The sequence below is a fragment of the Cimex lectularius genome, unplaced genomic scaffold (assembly GCF_000648675.2).
Source record: "Cimex lectularius strain Harlan isolate CLEC.00 unplaced genomic scaffold, Clec_2.1 scaffold411, whole genome shotgun sequence".
Taxonomy (NCBI): Eukaryota; Metazoa; Arthropoda; class Insecta; order Hemiptera; family Cimicidae; genus Cimex; species Cimex lectularius.
The window spans coordinates 66,846-89,496 of NW_019392972.1; the positions used below are offsets into that span (position 1 = coordinate 66,846).

The 22,651-nt window shown below is 33.7% G+C and overlaps 1 protein-coding gene across 4 annotated transcripts in view; it reads left to right on the plus strand.

Annotated features, from left to right (window-relative positions):
• LOC106663311 (protein grainyhead) overlaps nucleotides 1–22,651 on the plus strand; it is an 86,315-nt gene that overhangs the window by 19,392 nt on the left and 44,272 nt on the right. For 3 of the 4 annotated variants that reach the window (XM_024229541.1, XM_014388049.2, XM_024229542.1), the window contains exon 2: nucleotides 11,501–11,737. The exons of the other annotated variant lie outside the window; for it this stretch is intronic. In XM_024229541.1, coding sequence (XP_024085309.1) covers nucleotides 11,526–11,737 — 212 coding nt within the window. In that variant the 5' untranslated portion in view covers nucleotides 11,501–11,525. The remainder of the gene's footprint in view (nucleotides 1–11,500; nucleotides 11,738–22,651) is intronic. 4 annotated transcript variants of the gene reach the window in all.

Below are 22,651 nucleotides of genomic sequence, written 5' to 3' on the forward strand. Positions count from 1 at the left end.
ATAAAAAAATTGTCCTCTTAAAATCCCAAATTTCTCTCATGTCTCAAATGAAAAGAAGAATTCTTGATTTTTATATTAAGCCAAGTATTTGTTAAAAATCTTAAATTAAATTGAAAAAAAATTGTTGCTATGTGTATTAAATTTTATATAATTTCAAATTTCAATTGTAATTGTTTTTCATGTGGACCCCAAGTATTTAGCATTTTAAAAAATCTTAAGATATACAGGAATTTCACCTTATGCGTATATGTCATACTTTCTCCTAAGGCTTTTTAATGGTTTAAAAAGAGGGTTAATTGGAAATTAAAAGAGGTTATATTCTAGTTAAAAAGGGATAATTTACACATTCAGTACATAGGATATCTGATATTTCCTTAATTTTAATAAATTAAACTTTGTCCTAAAATAAACAATAATTAACATTGACTAATAGTTCTAAACAAAATCTATAATAATAAATTAGTAAATAACCTTGTAATAAACTATATATAATCTTAAATTTATTCATTACCTTGAAATAAAAAATAAATTACCTTAATTGCTAAATTTGAAAAATTGCATATAACATAATTCTGATTTTTATTTGTTTCTGCTAGTAGAGAAATCAATTGTTGTTTTTTCAATTTTGTATTAGAAATATCATAAGCAAGATAATAATTAACATAGTATAAAATGATTATTTGGAGGTCGTGAGATGCGGTTTAGTGTGACGTAGGTTTTATAAAAACATTTTCTTTATCGTGCCAACGTTTCGATCTTTATTGAGATCATCTTCAGGGCCTGAGATTTATAAACATTGTTTAAATTTTACAAATACATGTAGAACGTTAAAAAAAATAATTTATACAATGCTAGAAATTTTAGATTAAAAAAATGAATTTATACAATGTTAGAAAATTTTAGATTTAAAAAAATTGAATTTATACAATGCTAGAAAATGTTTGATTCAATCAAAGTATTTGTACTTACTCAAAGTGTTTGTTTTCCGTGTAGATGTGTCATTCTTGTCTCTCGTGCTGAGAGTACCAGTGAGTTACTGATGTTTTATGTTTATATACGATGGATTTTCATTTTCTAAAACCTACGTTACACCAACCGCATCTCACGACCTCCAAATAATCATCAAGTAGGTCACTAAACACCTCACATAGTATAAAATAAACTATGTCGGTTTAGGTTAGGTTGAGTTAGGTTAGGTTAGATAAGGTTATGTTTTACTTGGGATTTGGGTGAGATTAGGTTACACATCCATGATTATGTGCGAGTGTAAAGCGCCAATTTAATTTTTTCTGTTGATCGGTAATCAATTTCCATATATTTATTAAGATAAAATGTATTTCGTTTTGTCATATCTACCGTTGACTTTTTCAAGAAAAAATCACCAGCTACAGCTTTTGAACAGGGGGGGGGAGAAAAAATCAATTTGTTGGTTGAGTCCGATTGTTGTTTGCAGGCCCTCGTGCTCGATGGATATTGAATCGGGCCTGTTGAGACTCCGGTTTGCATTTGAATAATTCGCCTTCGTCACGTTCAACATCCTCCGGGGCTTATGTTCCCATTCACGAACTTCGTATAGTTTTTTTTTCTTTTCCGTATTCGTCTCCTGACAGTTTAATTCATTCACTTTTCTTTTCACTGTCATACACACGCGCCTTGGTGTTGCACTTCCATTTCGGGCAATTTTTATTTTCGTGTTTGACTGACTAGTTTCGGAAAGCTTGTTTTTCCAAAAGCCGAAAGATGTAACTTTGGAAGTGTCTTAGATGTACAAAATTGAAAAGAATAACTACTATTATTTAGGAACAGTTATTGAGATATCAGAAGTCTGCAATGCAAAATAGTAAGTTTTGGCTACAATAAAATAAGTGAGATTACTTCTTGAGGTGTGAGGAACCAGGAGCTTCATCCCCCTGTACATGTTTTGTCTATTTCGCCGGGTGATATCAGGTTTGGTATTACGAATCACTCAAAAAAGGCAATTGATTGCACACCGCACAGGTTAACTGAAGATGACGAAAAGCCGAAACGTACCTGACAGAACTCAATCTGATTTTTCTGAACTGTGTCATGTTGAAACCCGTCTAAAGTTAACCGTAAACCTCTAATAAAAATACAGCAAATTTTCTTTCCTTCATTGAAAAAACATTGAATCAATGGATATATAACTTAAACATTCCCTAATCCGTCCCTAACCCTAACTACTACTAATCATAATCAAACATAACCTAACAATTCATAACCTAGCCTACCCAACCCATGGGTACACTCCTCCAAAATATAAGTACAATTGTTTATTGTGACAAAAATATTAATTAAATTAAAAAGTAAAAAAATACTCGTTTTAAACTCACACTTCGCACTCACACATTTTCTTTCCTTCACTGAATAACATTGAACCATGGATATGTAACCTAACCTGTCCTTAACCTTAACCTAACCATTCATAACCTAACCTTCTCTAACCTAACTCAAGTAGAATTTTTTTTTTACATATTTTTGTTAGACTGTAAATCTAGCCGGAAAAATGTCCATTAAATTTTAATGTTTAAAAAAAATTCTAATAGGGTATTGAATGATGTGTATATTTATTTAAATTAACTTAAATTTTAAATTTAGTTAGTAAAACCGATCTTCATAAACTCGCACTTCGCACTCACACATTTTTTTTCCTTCACTGAAAAACTTTGAATTATGGGTTTGTAACCTAACCACTCTCTAACCAAATTTAACCTGGCCACTCCCTCAGCTTAACCAAGCCCATGTGCACCCTCCAAAAGTATGAGTAAAATTGTTTATTTTCATATTTTCGTTACGCTAGAAATGAAGACCGAAAAAATATCAGTTAACTCGCAATTTTCACTCGCACTCGCACATTTTCTTTGCGTCACTGAAAAACATTGCGTCAGGGGTATCTTACCTAACGACTCCCTAACCCTAACCCGTACCTAACCCTAACGTAAACCAACTCATCCCAAGCGCACTCCCCTGCAATAATCGAAAAAGTGAGACTGGCCATGCAAACAATTGTGTATCCAGCCCAAAAATGTATCCATGTTTAAAAAAAATTGTAAGGTAAACGTTCCGGTTCAAATTGTCCCATTACAACTGTGTCCTGGTCAAATATGCATTTGCCCTTATCTCGTTTCTACAATCGGATTTCACCGTTGAGCTAAAATACGGCTCGTTCATAACGACTTTCTCCTGAGACAAATTTGTTATGGAAAGTTCACCTAATAAAATTAAAAAAAGGTTAAAAGTTATGCTTTTTATTGCCCCTGGTGGACTTTTTTATTGGTTTAATAGAATCGTGTTTTAGCCACGATTTTAAAAGGATACATTCGCTGAGGCTTTCTGTTTAAAAAATTTACTTTCACCATTTGTACAATTCTGACCTCAGGTTGTCAACTTTAGAAAAAAACGAGTTTTTGTTATATTCTCTTGAACAAAAATCAAGATTGTAATGTAGTAATATTTTTAATTGTTGGCTTGATCTAAATGCCGCTTTGGCGTGAACCGTGACCCTGGGAGGTCCGTCTGCGGGATTTGCGGTCAGGCGGTGAAAAGCACACTGGCCGCATGTCTTCTTTCAAATTACCGCACTGGCAAAAACAGATGCGACCGCGGATCGATTCGACAACCCCAAGATCAAAAATCCACATATATCTGATGTCTTGATAAATTAAATAAAGGAAAATACAAAAAAATTACAAAAAAACTCTCGAGATTAATTTGTGGTTTTAAAAAGCATGTTGAAATTTCTGTTCTATCAATTTTGAAGGAGATCAGGTTCTGTTCATTCTTCACACCTTCAAATTATTTATTGTCGTTTTATTTAATGGTGTCACAGACCATTTCGGTCGGTTTATTCCCGCTGTTTTGCCCTTTTGCCCATGGCTGATTAGTAACCGTCAGGTGTCGTATTATGGGATACAAATTCAATCAAAATAATACCTTGAAGGGGGCGTCGGTGGCCGCACAACGGTTTAGGTGTTGACACGGCGCTGCATTAGACATCGCACATGCAGGGCCTCTGGATTCGAACCCGGAACCTTTACCTTACAGCGATGAGCGCCGTGCCAACACCTAAACATACTTACAAATGGGCTTTTTTCAAAAACACTGGCACACTGTGGGTTGATATGACCTCTGCTCTTGCGAACCCTCGTAAAAAAATACCTTAATTAATTAGTACACAGATAGGTCTGACAGACCGGAACAGCGAGTATAGACGGATCAGTGAACTTTCTGCTCTTCTACAATAAGTCATCCAAGAAAAAGAAATCACGTGGTATTACAAAATATTAAAGTGGAAAAAATGTCTCGCGATTTACAGTCAACGCTTTAATGTATGTGTGCGTGCGTAGGTTAAAAGCGGAAAAGACTTTTGCCGGTTGGGTCAAATTCAAATTTACACTTAAATGTTTCGTCGGAGGTGAATGAACGGCTAACTTCGACGATGGCCGTCCTCCGAGGCTGCATTTCTGTCTTCTTATCCGCCCAGACGGATAGTTGAATAATTGTTTAATTTATAAAGATGCATAAATTTAGATTAGCTAAGAGAATAACTTTACAAGGGGGGATTAGAAAAGCTGAAAAAGCTCTATACGGATAAAAGGGAGGCTTGTTTCAAATGGTAGAAAACTGATAGATAATACGCATTTTTTTCTTTCTTTCGTAATTGTGATGTACATTAATTTTATCCTTGTGTAAGATAGATAAAAAAGTTTCGGAGAGAAGATAGGCGGGGTGATCCCAAGGGGACACGGAGATCCCCTCTAAGAGAAGAAAGAAAAGGAGAAAAAAACAAACAAGAATATATGAGATTCATGTTGTGCATTGAGTAGAGAGTACATTACGATGTTAGGGGTCAGTCGTTTATAAGGGTCTATCACAACTGAGTCGGTTTATCGCCGGAGGCTGTCGACCCACTCCAGTGTAAGCTCTCTCCTCCTTAGAAATCCTCAATAATGTGAAACTTTTGAATTTGTTTACCACCTCAAAGGCGTATGTGCATACTAAATGTTTTTATGCAATTAGTCATACCTTGGTCATGGACGTGTTTGGTTAATTCCGTTTTGCAACGGAGCCGAAGAGATTTTCAACAGGCTCTGGTCCTTCGCGGACTCTACTTTCTTTTTGACCTTTCTTCTCGAGAAGTTTCTATAATTAAAGATCTTCGGAAAAACTTCAAAATAAAATGTTGAGACCGCGGTAGAGGGATGGATAGCTCGTCAGATACTCGGCTCTTAGATACCGTGAGTTCGACTTAACAAAAAAATCTTTTTATTCCTCAACGTACTCTAGCTAATATAGAAACCAGCAAATAAAACATAAATAAAAAAGTATATTTCATGCTGTTGGGCATCAGACTCTCGGCTCTAGCACAGCGGTCTCGATGCCTGGGATCGACTCCCACCGTCGCCCTTAGAATTTCTGACTTCCCTCCTTCAAAAAATTATGTTCATTCATCAATTTTAGCTAATATGTAAAACATGAGGCCATTAAAATAAAATAAAAGTCGACGTGTCAGACTCACGACTCGTAGGCTGTGAGTTCGATGTCCTAACGTAAAAACAAAAAATATTTTTATCCATATTCCTAATTGACCATATTAATTATTTCAGTTAATTATTCTTTTTATCTAAGATTTTTCATCTCAACAAAAACCTTAGATGAAAAGAATAATTAATTGGTATACATATTTTGTTCATTCATCGCCGAACTCTGGCTAATATGGAATTGAAGTGTTGATTTTAAAAATTGGTGTTATTTTATTACTCTAATACCGTTTTACTTCTTCTTTTAATAGATTTTTTCAATAATTTAAAAAATACATACAGATATATAAATAAAAATCTAGTTAGCTTTGTTGATTTAGTCACCTATGCTGCCAGCTGTGTACGAGTTGGAAGGTTACGGGATTGATAACTCTTGATTTTACTCAGTTTTATTATTATTTACATGGAATTTTTGTATACTTCTCAAACTTCATTTTTCACATGTGACAATTTCATTTATGATTCTTTCTAATGTAATAAAATAATACTCAAATAAAAAATAAATAAATAAAGGGTACAATTCCGTAACCTTCCAACTCAACAGCTGACAGAATAGGCCACAAGTAACTAAATTAACAAAGCTATACTTTGTATTTATACATCTGTATGTATTTTTTAAATTATTGATAAAATCTATTAAAACAAGAAGTGAAGGGGTAAATACATTATAATAAACTTTCACAATTAATAGCTTTTAATTAGTTTTTTAGATATAGAATAATTTAGCTTATTTCAATTAGTTAAAATAGTATCGGACAACGCAAAATAATGTGGCTTACATAAAAAATATATTAATACTGAAGATGAAACATTTAAAGAGTGAATACTTTATTTTTTGTTTTTCAAGCATAACATTTTCTTTTTTTTAACCCCTGATTGTTTCGTTTGATAAAATCTAAGTCAACAAGTCCTTTTTGGTCAACAATTTTAATAAGTAATAAATTATCCACTGTTCGGAGTTGTTTCACTTTGGCGGCGATCAATCAAGCGGCCAGATGAAATAATCTATTCATATTATAAATAATTGATTGTTGGTAGAGATTTTTTTTAAAATAATTTTTATAAAATCCTTCACTTTACTGCAAAAGATAAGAATCTTGAAGGAAAGAAAACATCAGGTGTGTATTCGCGGATATTTATTTATAGGCTCGTATGTTAAATGGGCTACTTTTTTTTTTAATGAAAGATAAAGGTGAAATAATAAAAGGATACCTTGGCGTCTTTCCCTTGGAGCCATGCCAGTAAATGTACGATTTTAAAAATGTATCTCAAGATAAAGCGGTTTTCTTGAGAATCCTTAAAATCGGAATTTTACTTTGAGAAAGTTTCCCTGTTAAGGAACATGTTTTCTTAATTTGACATACAATAAAACTGTCAGGTTTGTTTTTAAAAATCTAAACAGCTCTTGTATCCGTCTAAATATTTGAATAAATTCCCCTCTCCGGCTCAAAAGAGATTTTAATTTAATATTCAGTGGGAAAAGATTCGAAGGATTTATTCATGAGGTGGGGGGGGTCAGTTTGGTCATCTATGTCCGTTAGGCATCCCTGGACCAATTGCCGTCCAATCATAATTAAAAGATGCCATCTAATAATTTAAGTAATTAAACGCCACATAAAACTTAAAAAAAACAGAATTCATTCAAACGGCTTTTCTGAATTTCTGAAACGTTTCCCTCCATCAGTTCTCAGCTGAAAATAATAATAGAAAAAAATATGCCGGATTCTGTTAACATTTATTCTAATGATACGTGAGAACATACAACGAGTGGCTCTTGTTCAAATAATACGAAAAAAAGTTAAAGAACATGAGTACCAATGGCCATATTTGATTGAGTATAAAATTTGAAAGCAGCACTGTAGTGTCTTTTTAAGGCTTGGTTGACTTCGTTTCAACACAGGGCGTCAACCGCAACTTTAATTACGCCCATTAATTCCTTTCGATTCATTAAGGAACACGCGATAAAAAAAGGAGTAACCTGTCATCTACACACTCGGAATTATCTGATCCTCTTGGATTATTTGTGCTTTCCGTGAGCTAATCCAATGTCGGTCGACATGCGAAGAACGACTTCGCCATTAAGAAATAAATTAGAAATTATCTTCTTTTTTTTTAAATAAAAAAAGTATTTCTATGGCTTGAAAAAACTAGTTTCTGCTTATCGCGCTCCTTTCCACCAAACCGTATGTAAATTCGAGCCCAAGAATGAATGCTCTTGTGAATGGAAGGAAGAGTTTCTGAACCGAAACCAGTCTTTGATTGGTTTTTTAAAAAAAAGTCACACTGCAGGAATAAAAAATGATTTAGTAAACAGAGCATAATGTACAGAACTGCCCTGCAATGATTTATTTAAAAAAAGACCAGATTTTTAAATTGTATCCTTATTTATCTGCATTAAACTAAATCGTTTTTTGTACATAATGAAACTAACTCTGTGAGGTCCCGGTCTTTGGAATCGGTTTATTTATTTTTTTAATTTTTTTTTGTTTAATTTTCCGAATCATGTGCTTTGATAACCTTGCAACTAGACTAGACCTGACGCTGTTTGATTCTTTTAATTTTCTGTCGAAACCTTTACAGAGCTGTTAATGCTTTTCCTCAAGAAAGAATCGGTCTGTAAAGTTTTATTCAGCGGAATAGGAAAAATCCGATTGAAAAATCCCCTGAAAAGGTATATTTTCACCTTTCAATACATTTTCTCCCAAACCCTGTATATTTTCTTAGGTAATAACAATGATGGTGCCCAATATTTAAAAACACCTAGGAGCGGAGAAATTCACTCTTTTCTAATCAAGTTTTTTCTCAAATTTAGGTTGTTTTTTGATTATTATTTTTTTTTTTTTTACGAGAGTGCAACAACAGAGGTTATATGAACCCTCGGTGTGCCGGTGTTTTTGAAAAACAAAAAAACATTTGCAAGTATGTCCGGTTCGAATGTAGGGCCGCTGGATTCGAACCCCGGACCTTTATCTTACAGTGATGAGCGCCGTGTCATCGCCTGAACCGTTGCGGCCACCAACGCCCCTCAAATCAAATTTAGGTTGCGGTCAAAAATTACCTATTCACTTTTTCCAAACCTAAGCAGATTGGTAGTAAACTGAAAAAATAGGAAATAAAAGAATGGTTGTATTAGACCAAATAGATTGTGAGCAAAAAGGTACCGAAAAATAGTAAGTTTTGTGGCTCTTATTGAAAAACGAAAAAAAAACTAAAAACTCTTCTCCTGAAAAGCGGTATTTTTACTTTTCAATAAAATTTTCTTCAAAAACTATCGTCATATTGAAACGATTTATTCATTTCAGTTTGTTAAGCAATAAAAGGCAAACAATCTTAGCGAAAAATATTTTTTTTAAACACTCAAGAGGGGAGAAATTAATTTTCTTGTACAAAACAAAATGTAAAATTTTGTGCCAAATTTAGGTTGACGTCAAAAATTCCCAATTCACTGTTTTTTTAAACGCTAAGTGAGGATTCGTAGTAAATTGAACAAGTAGGAAAAAAGAATCATTGTTTGACCAAATAGATTTTGAAAAAAGGTACCGAAAACAGCAATTTTGGGCCTCTTTGATAGAGTAAACAAAAGAAAATCGCTTCTCCTGAAATGTTGTATTTTCATATTTCAATAAAATTTTCTTCAAAATCTGTCCCGATATTGAAATGATTATTATTTCCTTTTTTTAAGCAATAAATAATTTAGGCGAACTTTCTTGTACAAAACAATCAAGACGGGAGAAAGTCATTTTCTTGTATTAAAAAAAGAGTAAAATTTTGTCCCAAATTTAAGTTTTCGTTAAAAATTAACTATCTTTCTAAAAACCCTAAGTGAGGATTTGTAGTAAACAGAAAAAGTAGAAAATAAAAGTGTAGTTGTATTAGACCAAATAGATTTTGAGAAAAAATATACCGAAAAATGACAATTTTTGGGCCTTCCTTTTAAAAACTAAAAAAGAGGAAAATCGTTTCTCCTAAAAAGTTGTATACCTTGTGTACCTTTCGGTACAATTTTCTCCCGAATTCATGATATTGAACCAATTCTCATTTTATTTTGTTGAGCAATAAAAGACAAAAAATCTTAGTGGACAATAATAAAAAAAAAGAAAAAGAAAAACACTCAAGAGGGGAGAAATTAATTTTCTTGTATAAAAACAGGCGTACAATTTTATCACAAAATCAGGTTGCTGTCAAAATTCTAAAAACTAAGTAAGGGCTCATATTAAACTGAGAAAAATAGAACAAATAGATTTAAATAAAAAAAGGTACCGAACAATTACTACTCTTGTGTCTCGTTTTGGACAACTGAAAAGCCTTGTAAAATTGTTTTAACTACGTAAAATGTTAAAGTAATATGCTTAAACAGAACCTTCTCTTGAAATAAGGAATGCGTATGAAAATTAATGTCCATTGAGTAAAAATGGACTTAAACAAAAAAGGGAAAAAATGGTCGTTCTCTAAAGTCGATTTGACTTAACTTTTCATCACAACCTCAGAAAAAGCGCAATGACTCATATGACAAGAAAGTCCTTTCGTACAGAACAAAAAAATAACAGATAAAAGGCAAACTAGAGAATTGAAGGTCCGTTCCGATCACAATCGCTTGTACTTTGAGGTGGAATTACGGTGAGACGATAACCGCCAGTTGAACTGACGAGATACAATCGGAGCCGGTTGGGACGATGCAGGGAATCATACCAAATTGGAGGCAATCCGGATAAAACTGTTTCGATGGTAACAACCCCTAAATTGTAACATAGCATGGTAATACATTAAAAGATGTATAAAATGCGCAACATATAACACTTCTGATCTGTAAAATAGCTTAACTCATTGCACGTTACAAGCTTAATTTATTTGAGCAACTTTTAAAACTTAAATCAATAATGTGAAGCATATGAACTAGCACAAAAGCATATTTAAAAAGCTACATAATCATTAATGAAACATCAAGGCTGTATTTAAATTAATATTAAGTGACTTCAACGGGTGGTCAAGCACGAAGAATAGCTGCAGTTTATGAAATTATTAATAATATGGCTGAATAGATCAAACTTTTTTTTTTTAACCGCAAACTTGACACAAAAGAAAACGTTTTGTATTTTGACATCTCAAGGCCTGAAAGATAAATTAAATATAAAAAAACCTTCGGGTTGTAAATAATTTTTAATAATATATTTGATTTCTTCCTTGATAATATTGTTATAATTTACAATTCCAAATAAATTGGATTGATGAGGTGAATGTTGGACTATTCCCATCGTGTTGGGGTGATTTTAACGGCCGGTTAAGTATGCAGGACTAGCTTAAATTTTCTCCAAGACAATCTCCATTTTCTTCTTAAATAGGTCTACAGATTTATGATTTATTGAAAATGACCGCTTACATTGAAGCCTGTCTGTGAGGCCTAAATCGTTCTAAACATACCCGTATCCGTACGGCAATAAATAAGGATACTATCAAACTGGCTCGAAATCAATCTGTGCTGAGCTCTATAATACCGTAACCGTCTGGAAGAGTGATTGCTTACGTAACGAGCGCATAGTTCAAAATCTCTTTTCCACTGTACCTAGTTCAAAACCGAAAATGAATAATACACTTACAAATATGTTATGTTATGTAAAAGCTTTCCGGGCGAAAAGTTGCCTTTTGTCGAAAGGCCCGTTGTGCTTTTTTACGTTATATATATCCCTCGAGGGCCGTAAAAGAATTTTTATGGATCGTCGATTTAAATTCGAAAGACAAACAACCCACACGCCCGACGTGAAACGCCGTCGAAATTTCCTTAAAAACACAATAAACATATTCTTCGGCCCTCCGAAACCGGATTCATCCGTATTACAGCTCCATCGGATTTATTAACGCATATGAAATCCCGAGAGTGTTTTCCAAGTTGCCTCCGCGGGCTCGACGATTGTTGGGCTTGATTTTTGACTGGGGATGATTTTCAGGATTGTGAAGGAGGGGGGCTCGGGGATGGCTGAAGGTGGTGATGAGGGTGCATCACCGGAAGAAACTAGTTGGAGATCTTACTACGAGCACCCACTCACGGCCGCTACGTCGGCTATGCTCAACATAAGTGGACATCCACCCGAAGACCAGCAGCCCCCCACTTCAATGGGATTCATCTATGAATACTACAAATTGCCTCACCTCACTGACAAAGACAAACTAAGCGATATATGGCAGTAAGTTGTTCATTTCATACTTAATAGTAGTTTTTCCTTTTTTTTGACGTCACCGTCTCGACGATCCCATCATTTTTCATTATATTGACAAACAATCAAATTTTTTAACTTCATCGTCTACCTAATAAAAGTAAACATATCCACAAATTGGTTAAATTAAACAGATCACAAGCGATAATCTTTCAATAAACGACCATCTTTGAATAATCCAATCGAAACAATATTGTATAAATAGCCGTAGCAGTACCGACATCGAATCGTTACGTACATGCATATATTTACATATACAAAATGACTCCGACTCACGAGGCGTTTCATAAATTCAGAAGTGATTGCCTTTCTCACCAGCTCTAATAAAATAAACACAATAGATTCAATCTCTTCCCTTAATACAATTGAAAAAAAAAATACCACTACTATAAAATTATATAAAAAATAAAAAATTAAGTATAGACTAAAGAAATCCAGCTGAAATTTAAATATACCAAATACTAAAATGATTGAACAATTATCGTACCGATAGATCTTAAATAAGCTCAACTGAAATCCTATAAATCGAAAGTAATTCTGGTCACCTCGGGACTTGCGCAAGAATCTCATTAAACATCAACTCTTTTTTATGTATTTTTATTAATTATACCAAACTCTCTCTAATAAAGTTTCGTTCTTCGCAGATGTCCTAAAGAAATCAAATCGATCCAAATTCTCTCTCTCTCTTTCTATAAATATCTTTATCTTACTCTTTCTATTTCTCTTTCTTTCTCTTCATCTCTTTCTCTCTCTCTCTCTCTCTCTCTCTCTATGTTTATAGCTCTCTCTCTTTTTCTAGCTCTCTCTCTCTCTCTCTTTCTCACTATCTCTCTCTCTTTCTCTCTCTCTCTCTCTCTCTCTCTCTCTCTCTCTCTCTCTCTCTCTCTCTCTNCTCTCTCTCTCTCTCTCTCTCTCTCTCTCTCTCTCTCTCTCTCTCTCTCTCTCTCTCTCTCTCTCTCTCTCTCTCTCTCTCTCTATGTTTATAGCTCTCTCTCTGCTAAATTAAATGAACCACCGGTATTTTCTATGGGGCATTTGGCATTCAAAATAACGGCGGATTAGGCTTGAAAGAAAACTGTATTAATTATTTGGCCTAACTTGTGTGATAATCACAAACGTGAAAACAAAATTGACAAATCAATTTTCCCAACTGAAGTTTTGCTTTCTGGATTATTAATCGTAAAGTCAATAATTGTTTACACGAGAAGAAAATACAACAAACGAAGGATTAATAAGGAAATATCATTCTTCATTTGAAAGGGGATTTTTTTTACATAATGTATATTTATAACAGGCCATTGAGTGTTCTCAGATAAAATCCGGAATGTATGCACGGTATCGGCGAGATCTTCGATTACTTTATCCTTTATCTATTGGTGTTAGGTGGCTGCGGTGCTACCGATCGGGCGTCGAATCGCCGTCACGGTTGGCTTTTCTAAATTTCTCAACGGTCCCGCAGCCCTCCGTGAGACCCCCGGCTCGTAAAACGGCGATAAACCGTGCCCGGAGGATTTTAAATTATTCAGAAATTTTTTTGCTGATTAATTTCCGAGATGGGGCCCTTTTTTCGGCATCCGGGGCACAACTGTAAAAATGAGAATTTATCAGACAATAATAGCGCGTATTTGCATCCAAATGCTAATATTAGAAAGGGGGGAAATCAAGCCTCTAACGTCTAACTTTTTCGAAACGACGTTTTATTTTAAAATCCTTGTCCAAAATTCATTTTATTATCTTAAATCTTTTAACCTCCTTTTGAAAAATATGATTTATGCCGAATTAACACTCCGTCCCTTCGCAATAATTTAAAACGTGTACCTGACAATGCCGTGACCATTCTGATCCACGACTAGGAGACGTATCCAATGGATTTTCAAGGATTCTGAAAAAAACGTGATTTACGATAGGTTGTCTCTTTTAAAAAAATCTTTTTTTTTCCTCTGAAAATTTACCAGAGCAAATATCAACATGCCTTGACAAAAATAAACTTCAAAAACCCAGTTCCAACCTTAAATCACATACGCTTTTGTCTTAAATATTTATTTTATTCAAGCAGTGTCCTTTTACCATCGGTTAATATCATTGTACTAATGGCAAAATAGCACAAAAACCAACAGCTGAAGATGCCAAAGCGCGAGGGCCTTGGTGATAATGAAGTTAATGACTTAGTAAGTAGCTTTAGTTTCTGAGAACTTTATACTGAATTCCTTGTATATTTTGTGATTTGTCGGGCCCCCCAGAGACCTAAGCATGTACAAAACTATCAAATTAGTCTGAAAATCAACACAGATTTCTATCTAAAAAGTCCTCTTGTCTCTTCAGCCTTGTCTCGGGAATCAACGTCAGTCTGCTGTCTAGGTGAAGTCCTAAGTATCTGATCGTGCGAAAGTATTTCTCAGACAGAAATCACACTGAAGATGGCAAAACGCCGAAACCATTTTATCAAGTACCTGACTGGATTGGATTTCGGTCCTTTTATTGTCTTGCCAATGTACAGTTAAATTGTTTTTCTTGGATAAGACTCGGTTCGAAGACAAAATCCACGTAGGTGAAGAGATACATAGGAAATTCACCGACAAATGGTAAACATGATGGGACCAAACATTCTCCCTTGTAGGACGCTGGGTTGTACTGATGAAAAAAATGTACATCAATTCATATCGATGTGTAACATAATATTGCAATAATAGTATTGACACCTTTTTTCTGAGATTTCTTAAGGCCCATGGTTAAAAACTTCTCTCTTCTTTAACGGCCTATTTTGATCAAAATCACCAACCCGTCAGAAGTTATAATTTTTACTAATCTGATTCAAAAAATAAAATAATCCGTCGTCGTTAAACCGCTAACGGATGTTGAAAACAGAAGGTATAAAACAGTCGACGTGTAAAATACCGTTACTTAGGAGGGACCCTGTTGCGTAAGAGGATTTTTGATGCACATCCCTTATGAAATGTCCCTTCCCTGTGCCACTACGTGATGCAATTCTTTCGAAATTATATACACTGCAATTCATTATTAAGTTTTCGGTTGTTTTAGAAAGATTCGGTTTGTTTATGCACGTGTATATCCTAAAAATGAGACCATTTTGAGTTCATCGTTCCGATATGTTAGCATAGTCGCAGTGATTTTTTTAAAAGCATAAGTATTTATACAAGTCAATTAAGGGACAAAGAAATGTGTTTAACACAAATACAAAAATAACGGTTTGTAAATGTTTATTTTATCGTAAGACACGGTTCGTTAAAGTCTCCAGCTCAAGAATACTTTTTTTGACTACTTTCGAATATTGATTTTCTAAATTTAGAAATATTTAGAAAAGTTAATTGAAAGGCCAAAATTTTTTTTAATTTATAGAAATATTAAAATTTCTGTTTGAGAAATCTTCATTTTATCAGAAGACATGGCTCGTTTCATTAATTCATTCAACTACTCGTTAAAGTCTCCAGATCAAGAATCCTTTTTTTTAATACTTTCGATTATTGATTTCATAAGTTTTTAAATATTTAGAAAAGTTAATTGAGAGGGAGATATTTTTTTAATTTGTAGAATTATTAAAATTTCTGTTTGAGAAATTTTCATTTTATCATAACGTTTCGTATCTTCTCGCTAAAGCCTCCACCTCAAGAATTTTTTTTAAAGTACTTCCGATTATTAATTTTATAAATTTTTACATTTTTTGCGAATAATTTAATTGATAGGCAAATATTTTTTTATTTATTTATATAAATATGAAAATTATTGTATGTTATCCTTCATTTTACCAAAAAAACATGGCTCGTTTCGTATCACGAACACTCTGGATCGAGGTATGGTCTTGAGGATGAAAGCAGATTTGGTGCTACTGCCAAGCTTTCGATCTATTGTAAGGTCATCATGAGGGCAAAACAACTTTAAATATGCCTACAGATTTACATATTTAAGTTTTTGAAAGCGATCTCAAATTGCCTTGAAGACCGACTCAGTCCCAACATTGCCAAGGACTGTAACAGTATTGACAATGACCGCAGTCTTGGTATGCATCAGAAATAAGCAGTCCTTCGTCCTTTTGTGCGCTTTCAGTTCAGCGTTTATATAAATTGCTAAATACTTTGAAAAGCATTTGCGGTGCAAAGAATTTGTTTAAATTTATATAAATATGAAAATTACTTAAATATTAATGTTATCATAAGACATGACCTAATTACAGCCAATGTACTGCTAAATTTAATTAAAGACAAGGTCTGCTCTTTCTGATATATAACTACAACGCTGTACTAAGACCAACATACTTTTTAATACATGGATCCCAAAACCCTGCAAACCTACCCAACATCTAGCCTCCTACCGCCCTGTTGGTCTCCTTCGTGTCCTATAAAATTCTTGAAAAGCTTCTCCTCCAAAAGATTTATATCAATACATGAAACTGCTCCACCATACAACAAGTGCCTCACTTTTTAGACACTATATCATCCTTTCACGAGCAAAAACAGTATTGCTCGGGTGTCTTTCTCGATGTGGCTCAATCGTCTGGGTATGGCACTCTGGTTTGCCGTTGAAACTCTCCTTTCACGTACTTTTTAATATTAAAATCCCATCTGACAGACCGTTACCCTTCGCTCAGGGGCTGAAAAAACAGGAAACGAACCGACGCTACAAACTCCTCCTTACATTATTTGACCATAGATATATCTTATACCTTGCTAACAAACTCACCATTTACGAGCCCCGCCCCCCTGAGAACGATCTGGAAATACGGAATTGAAGTTTGTGATTCATCGAAAAAACTGTCTCTTATACGTTCCAAACCTAACAATACGTATTGATCTCCAAAACCCCTTTGTAATTGACATGGTTAAATTCCGATGTGAAAACTTCCACCAAAAATTTAAATCTTCAGCCTAATCCACTTGACCGACAGCTTTCTTGTCCCAACATTCCTGGAAATCCGACAAGTCGTTTGAAGCGGTTGTAGCCGAGAGATCTCTTGAGAGATTGATTGAGGGAGTGTCACTGCTGGGTGACTTCTCATTTCAAATATAACATGCTAGATTGTGACTATTTCTGTTATCTCGTTTGCTTGTTGTGTCTAAAAATCCCGGTTGTAAAAGTCATAATAAATAAATACAAAAAATCAAAAGACATGGCTTGTTTCTTATCTGCTCATTAAAGTCTCCAGCTCTTTTTTTAAAATTTTTTACACTACTTTGTACATACACTGAAATAATATAAATGATTTTGGGTTATTTTTGGCTGATTCAAATAGACATTAATATGCATCAGATCCTTAGGAACAGATAAGTCCTTCAGTACATCATTTTCATACTTGAACATTTTCAGTTCAGCGGTTTTTATCAATTCATGAATATTTAAAAAGTTAATAGCAAAAGAAAGATTTTTTTATTTATATAAATATGATAATCACTGTTTGTAAATCTTAAATTTTATGAGAAGGCATGGCTCGTTTCATATCTGCTCGTTAAAGTCTCCAGGTCAAGAATCCTTTTTTTTATTTACATTTTCAAACTAATTTTGAATATTTATTTTATAAATTTATAAACATTTAGACAAATAAATTGAATTTTCTGTTATTTGTTCAAATACTGAAATGACTTTTATCATTATTTTCGGTCGTTTTTGGCCGACTGGAATAAATTTGTATATGTATCCTCAAGAACAGATAAGTCTTTCAGTTCATCTTTTTGATACTAGAGCATTTTCAGTTCAGGGGGTTATATAAATTGATAAACCTTTAAAAAAGTTAATTGTGAGACAAAGAATTTTTGTAACTTTTATATAAATAAGAAAATTACTGTTTGTAAATCTTCACGTTATCGGAAAACATGTCTCATCTCATAGTCGGTAGTCAAGAAATTCATAAGAAGAAATTTTAAAAATTATAATTTTTTACGCTACTTTTGTTATTTTTGCGTACACTGAAATGCATTTTATAAACACTTTGGGGTTATTTTTGGCTGATTCAAATAGATATTTATATGCATCAGATTCTTCAGTACATCATTTTCATACTTGAGCTTTTTCAATTCAGCGGTTTTTTGACATTCATGAATATTTACAAAGTTAATTGAGAGGCCAAGATTTTTTTTTAATTTATAGAAATATTAAAATTTATGTTTGAGATATCTCCATTTTATCAGAAGACATTGCTCGTTTCATAAATGCTTGTTAAAGTCCCTAGCTCAAGAATCTTTTTTTAATACTTTCCATTATTTATTTTCTAAATTTATAAATATTTAGAAAACTGAATTGTACTTGCCGTTATTAGTACAAATACTGAAATGCACTTTATAAACTATTTTCGGTTAATTTTTGACCGATTCAAGTAGATTTGGGTATGCATCAGATCCTTAAGGAAATACAGTCCTTCAGTTTATCATTTTAATACTTGAGCACTTTCAGTTCAACGGGGTTTTTTCATGAAATTTAATTGAGAAGCAAATTTTTTTTGTATTCATAGAAATATTAAAATGTCTGTTTTTAAATATTTATTTTGTCAGAAGACATGGCCCATTTCATATCTGATCGTTAAAGTCTCCAGCTCAAGGTTTTTGTTATTTAAATTTTTTTAAACTACTTGCGATTATTTATTTTTTAAATTTATAAATATTTAGAAAAGTTAATTGAATTTTCCCTTATTAGCACAAATACCAAAATGCACTTCATAAACTATTTTCGGTTATTTTTGGCCAATTCGTGTAGATTTGTGTATGCGTCAGATCCTTAATTTTAAAAAACCGTCCTTCATTGTTTTGACACTTTTTTCAGAAAATTGAAATGAGAGGCTAATATTTTTTTTTATTTGTAGGAATATTTTCTGTTTATCAGAAGTCATGTCTTGGTTCATATCCGCTCGTTAAAGTCTCCACGTTAAATTAAATTCTGCTCCAATTGTTAAAGGTAAAAACGTGTTAATCTGTTTCCTTTTTTGCCGTCCTTCAAATCTCAGTCTCATATATCCAGATTCGAAGTTCCTGGTATGTCGTTAGAGATACAATGACAAATCTTCTGGTCCCTCAAGGTGTTCGGTAAAGAGGAGGATCGGGTTACACATTTAGTATTGCGGATTGTTCGCCGGGGATCGCAATTAGCATAGAGTGCATCCTAGTAAAGAAAGGGTCTTCTCCCCCTCCTAGGTAATACCAACAGCTATAAATTACATGTCACCAGCTATTCACTATTGTGTCTCTCTCATGGGAAACCGCTGGTAGGGGCCTCTCTTTTTATGACGGCCTCTTCTCTTCTCTCTCTCACTCTCTCTCTCTCTCTTTATCTATCTGCCTATCTCACTCGCTCTATCTCACTCCCCTCCGACGATCCGATTAATGACGGCCAGCCTGGATCTAAATAAATCTGGAAGCCCGCACCCTTCTCATTATAAACTTTTCACACCGGTGAAACGCACAAGGACCACCATAACGACGCGGGGAGCCGAAACCGCGTTAATATTGAATTAATCGCAAAACACTTCTGACATATTAATAGGATTTCACCCGAAATAAAAATAAAAATTAACGACTAAAGCATTGTTGAGACGGTAATTACATTCGAGAATCCTTTCCTGTTTTATTTTATCGCGTTTATGGCTCGTTAATTAACCAGGACCGTTTTGATCTTCATCGTATCAATTCTAAACTACTCTTGGCTTCTACATTTTCGAAATATTTCAACAAAAAAAAATTATCTCTCTGTCGCAATAGTCTATAAAATTAGCGATAAAAGACAGGTTTGAACCGCTCCTGGTATCAAGAGTGATCATGGATTTTTTTTTTACACCGGAAGCGAATGAAATTATCTTACCAACTCTTTGAGATAATTGACAAAAAGTTATTGTAATTTTTAAAAAAATCGGGATTGGCGTCATTTTAATTAAACGCCGAGAGCCAGTTTTATAAACAAGAGGCCCATCCAGGCTCCCGGCCTTGATTTATCCACCAAATTGGATTATTATCTCGAACGAAATGGGGAAAGAGTGAGCTAATTGAACTTCCGGCCTATCACAACCGGCCGATATAATTCTCCGTGTTTATTCAAATTTACATTTTCCCTCCGCTCCCGGGCCTCCACCATCTCTCGGCTTTTAATAAATGAATATTCAATCCGACCGGACAATCGCTAATTATACGACACGAACGTGTTCGGCTCATTTTCAGCTTTTAAATAAAGATCAATAAATTCTGCCTTTAGACGTGGATTTTTAAGAAAGCCTTCGTAATACAACTATAGCATTTTTCCCTCCCCGAAGAACAATTTGCATAAAATCGCGGTAATTATCGAATTATCATTCCACTTCCAAGAATTTTTCTTTCCCGATCATAACAAGAACTGATTCATCCAGCTTTGCCTTCAAAACGTAATTCATTCCGCGTCGGACAAGACGGGTATCAGACTTACAAGAACCGGTGTTTTTTTTATTAAAACAAAGCGTTACAAAACAATAATAATAGACCTTTGGATAAATAGTAGTCAGACGACAAAATCGATTTTCCAGACTTGACACAGCTTTGTGATAATCCTCAGTATATAAAAAAAACCACCTCCACATATGTTCACTTTTCTCAAAAACTATTCATTCCTATTTTAATCAAATTTTGGATAAATATTGGCGAATCTATGCCCAACAGTTACAGTTAACAAAAGCCTCTCAAAGTATAAAGATTTTTTTTAATATGTCAATAAATTTAAGTTTGGAAGAATAAAAATGTCAATTTTTTTTCCAACTTAAAAGTTTTTTTTTATAAACTATATATTATTTTTACAATTCCTAAGCCATAACTATTCTATAACATCGATTAAAAATTTATTACCAAAATGTATTGGTAAGTTTTAGAAAAAAAAGACAACTTTTAATGCGTGAAAACATGGTGTTTTTTAGGAAAGACTAAAAAACTGAAAAAAAAATTTTAAATCGCGCAATAAAGAATGAAGTTTCAAAATAATCTAAAGCCTTTTTCGATGCTTTAATTATTTAGAGGTTTTTAGAACATAAATTTTGCCAATTTAAAGACGTTAATACGAGTTCAATGTCGGACGCTCTAAGCTAAATTTGTGTCTTCATAAAGCGCTGAAGGGCTATAAAAAACTCAGCATAGATAATCAACAAAACTAATTGGGTTTATTTTTTTATCTCTGAGAAATTCAAAAAGAGTTAAATGAAATGTTGACAAGAAAAGAAGTAAAAATAATGTGAAAATGACCAAACCTTCTTTTTTTTTTTTTTTTTTTTTTTTCAAAAATACCTTTAAATATAGAAAAGTCTGAACTTTTTAATCAAATAAAATTTTAGTTTGAATTTTTTGGTCTTGTCGACCCTTCGCTGTAATGAAATTCTGTTCCCAAAGGATAACTCAGTACTTCCCGTCGCATTAAGTGAGTCGACCCCGGTAAATTGCGTTCTGAAAAAAAAAACCTCGAAAATGAGCAAAATAGCGAAAAAATAAGTCACGGTAGCTCAAGTGGTAGAGTAGCGGCGTATCTAGCCGAAGGTCGTGGGTTCGAATCCCGCTCGTGACACTCACTTTTTTATCTCAACTAAAAACCTTCATTAATTGAAAGATACTAATTGGTCAAGTGGACCATGAAAACTAGTGGACTAAAAAATAAGTTGGAGGATATGTACGAAAAAGTCAAATAGCGCTGGACGGTTCTAAAAAAATGAATAAATAAAAATATAATAGTTATATTTTTTACGTATCCGTAAGAAATGCGGAAAATCATTCAAATAAATAATATTCCGGAGAGAAAATAACTAAAAATAACATGAAAATCGGCAAAGTGTTGATATTCCTTGCACTAGATTCTTCCGAAGTAAGATAGAATATTAACAAATATTGCAGAATGGTTTTAAAAAATTCTTCCAGTGGTCGGATTTTTTTTTCAAAAACATAATTAGATGCAGAAAAGCAGGAAGAATGTTGTAAACGAAAAATCTTTTTAAAAAATTGTTTAGTTTTCTGCCCTTAAACATAAAACATTTCCATTCCAGGTTCAATGGCAAAATGGTGAACTAAGTGAAATATCTTCAAGGGTTGTAACGTCAATCACACCCCAATATTGTGCTCACTCGGTATAAAAGAAAAAATTCAATAATTTTGAAGAAAAAAATAAAGTCCTGTCATAAAGGAGGGCTTAATGTCAATTTTTTAACACTTTTATATGCAGAAAAGCAGGAAGAATAATGTCCTTATCGAGCAAAATAAAAATTGTTTAGTTTTGTTTTTGTCTGCCCTTACCTGCAAAGAATTTCCGTATGTGGTCAAGGGCGAAGTGGACTGCAAAGTGAAATATCTTCATAAAACTTTATCTATGTTGAGTAATTTTTGAGAAAACCAGGTGGCGGACAGTAGTAGGTTGTGTGTAGTACATAACACTAAATTCCTACCGTCGGAAAGGAAGTTGTGAAAGAAATAAATCAGATGCTGAACTTTTGGGCCTCGGCTCTCTATATCATTAGATAAAATTGATGTAAACACACGATGAGGATGAAATTAACTCAATTAAAAGAAGTCGGATCAGAAAACATCGGTCCCATGCGAATTTCACCCTAAAATCCGAGGCAATTTATAAAACGAGATTATATCAATGATGTCGAAAATTCAGTTAGGGGGTCACGCCTTTGGGGTACCAGATTTAAAGTGGGAAATGGAGCGTAAGGCCCTCGAGCAACAACAGACTCCTGTATGCAAACATTCTGCTCCTAGGTATATTTTTTTCATTCCCTCCTCGATAACTTCTCATCCGGTAATTTATATTTAAATTTCCCGTCCGACTTTTCCCTCGAAGCCTTCGGCCCTTCTTCCCCTAAAGCCCGTTTAAATAAATTATTCAAAGTACAACAAAGTCAAGATTATCTCGGAACTAAAGGTTTCTCGTTTTGACAAAAAAATA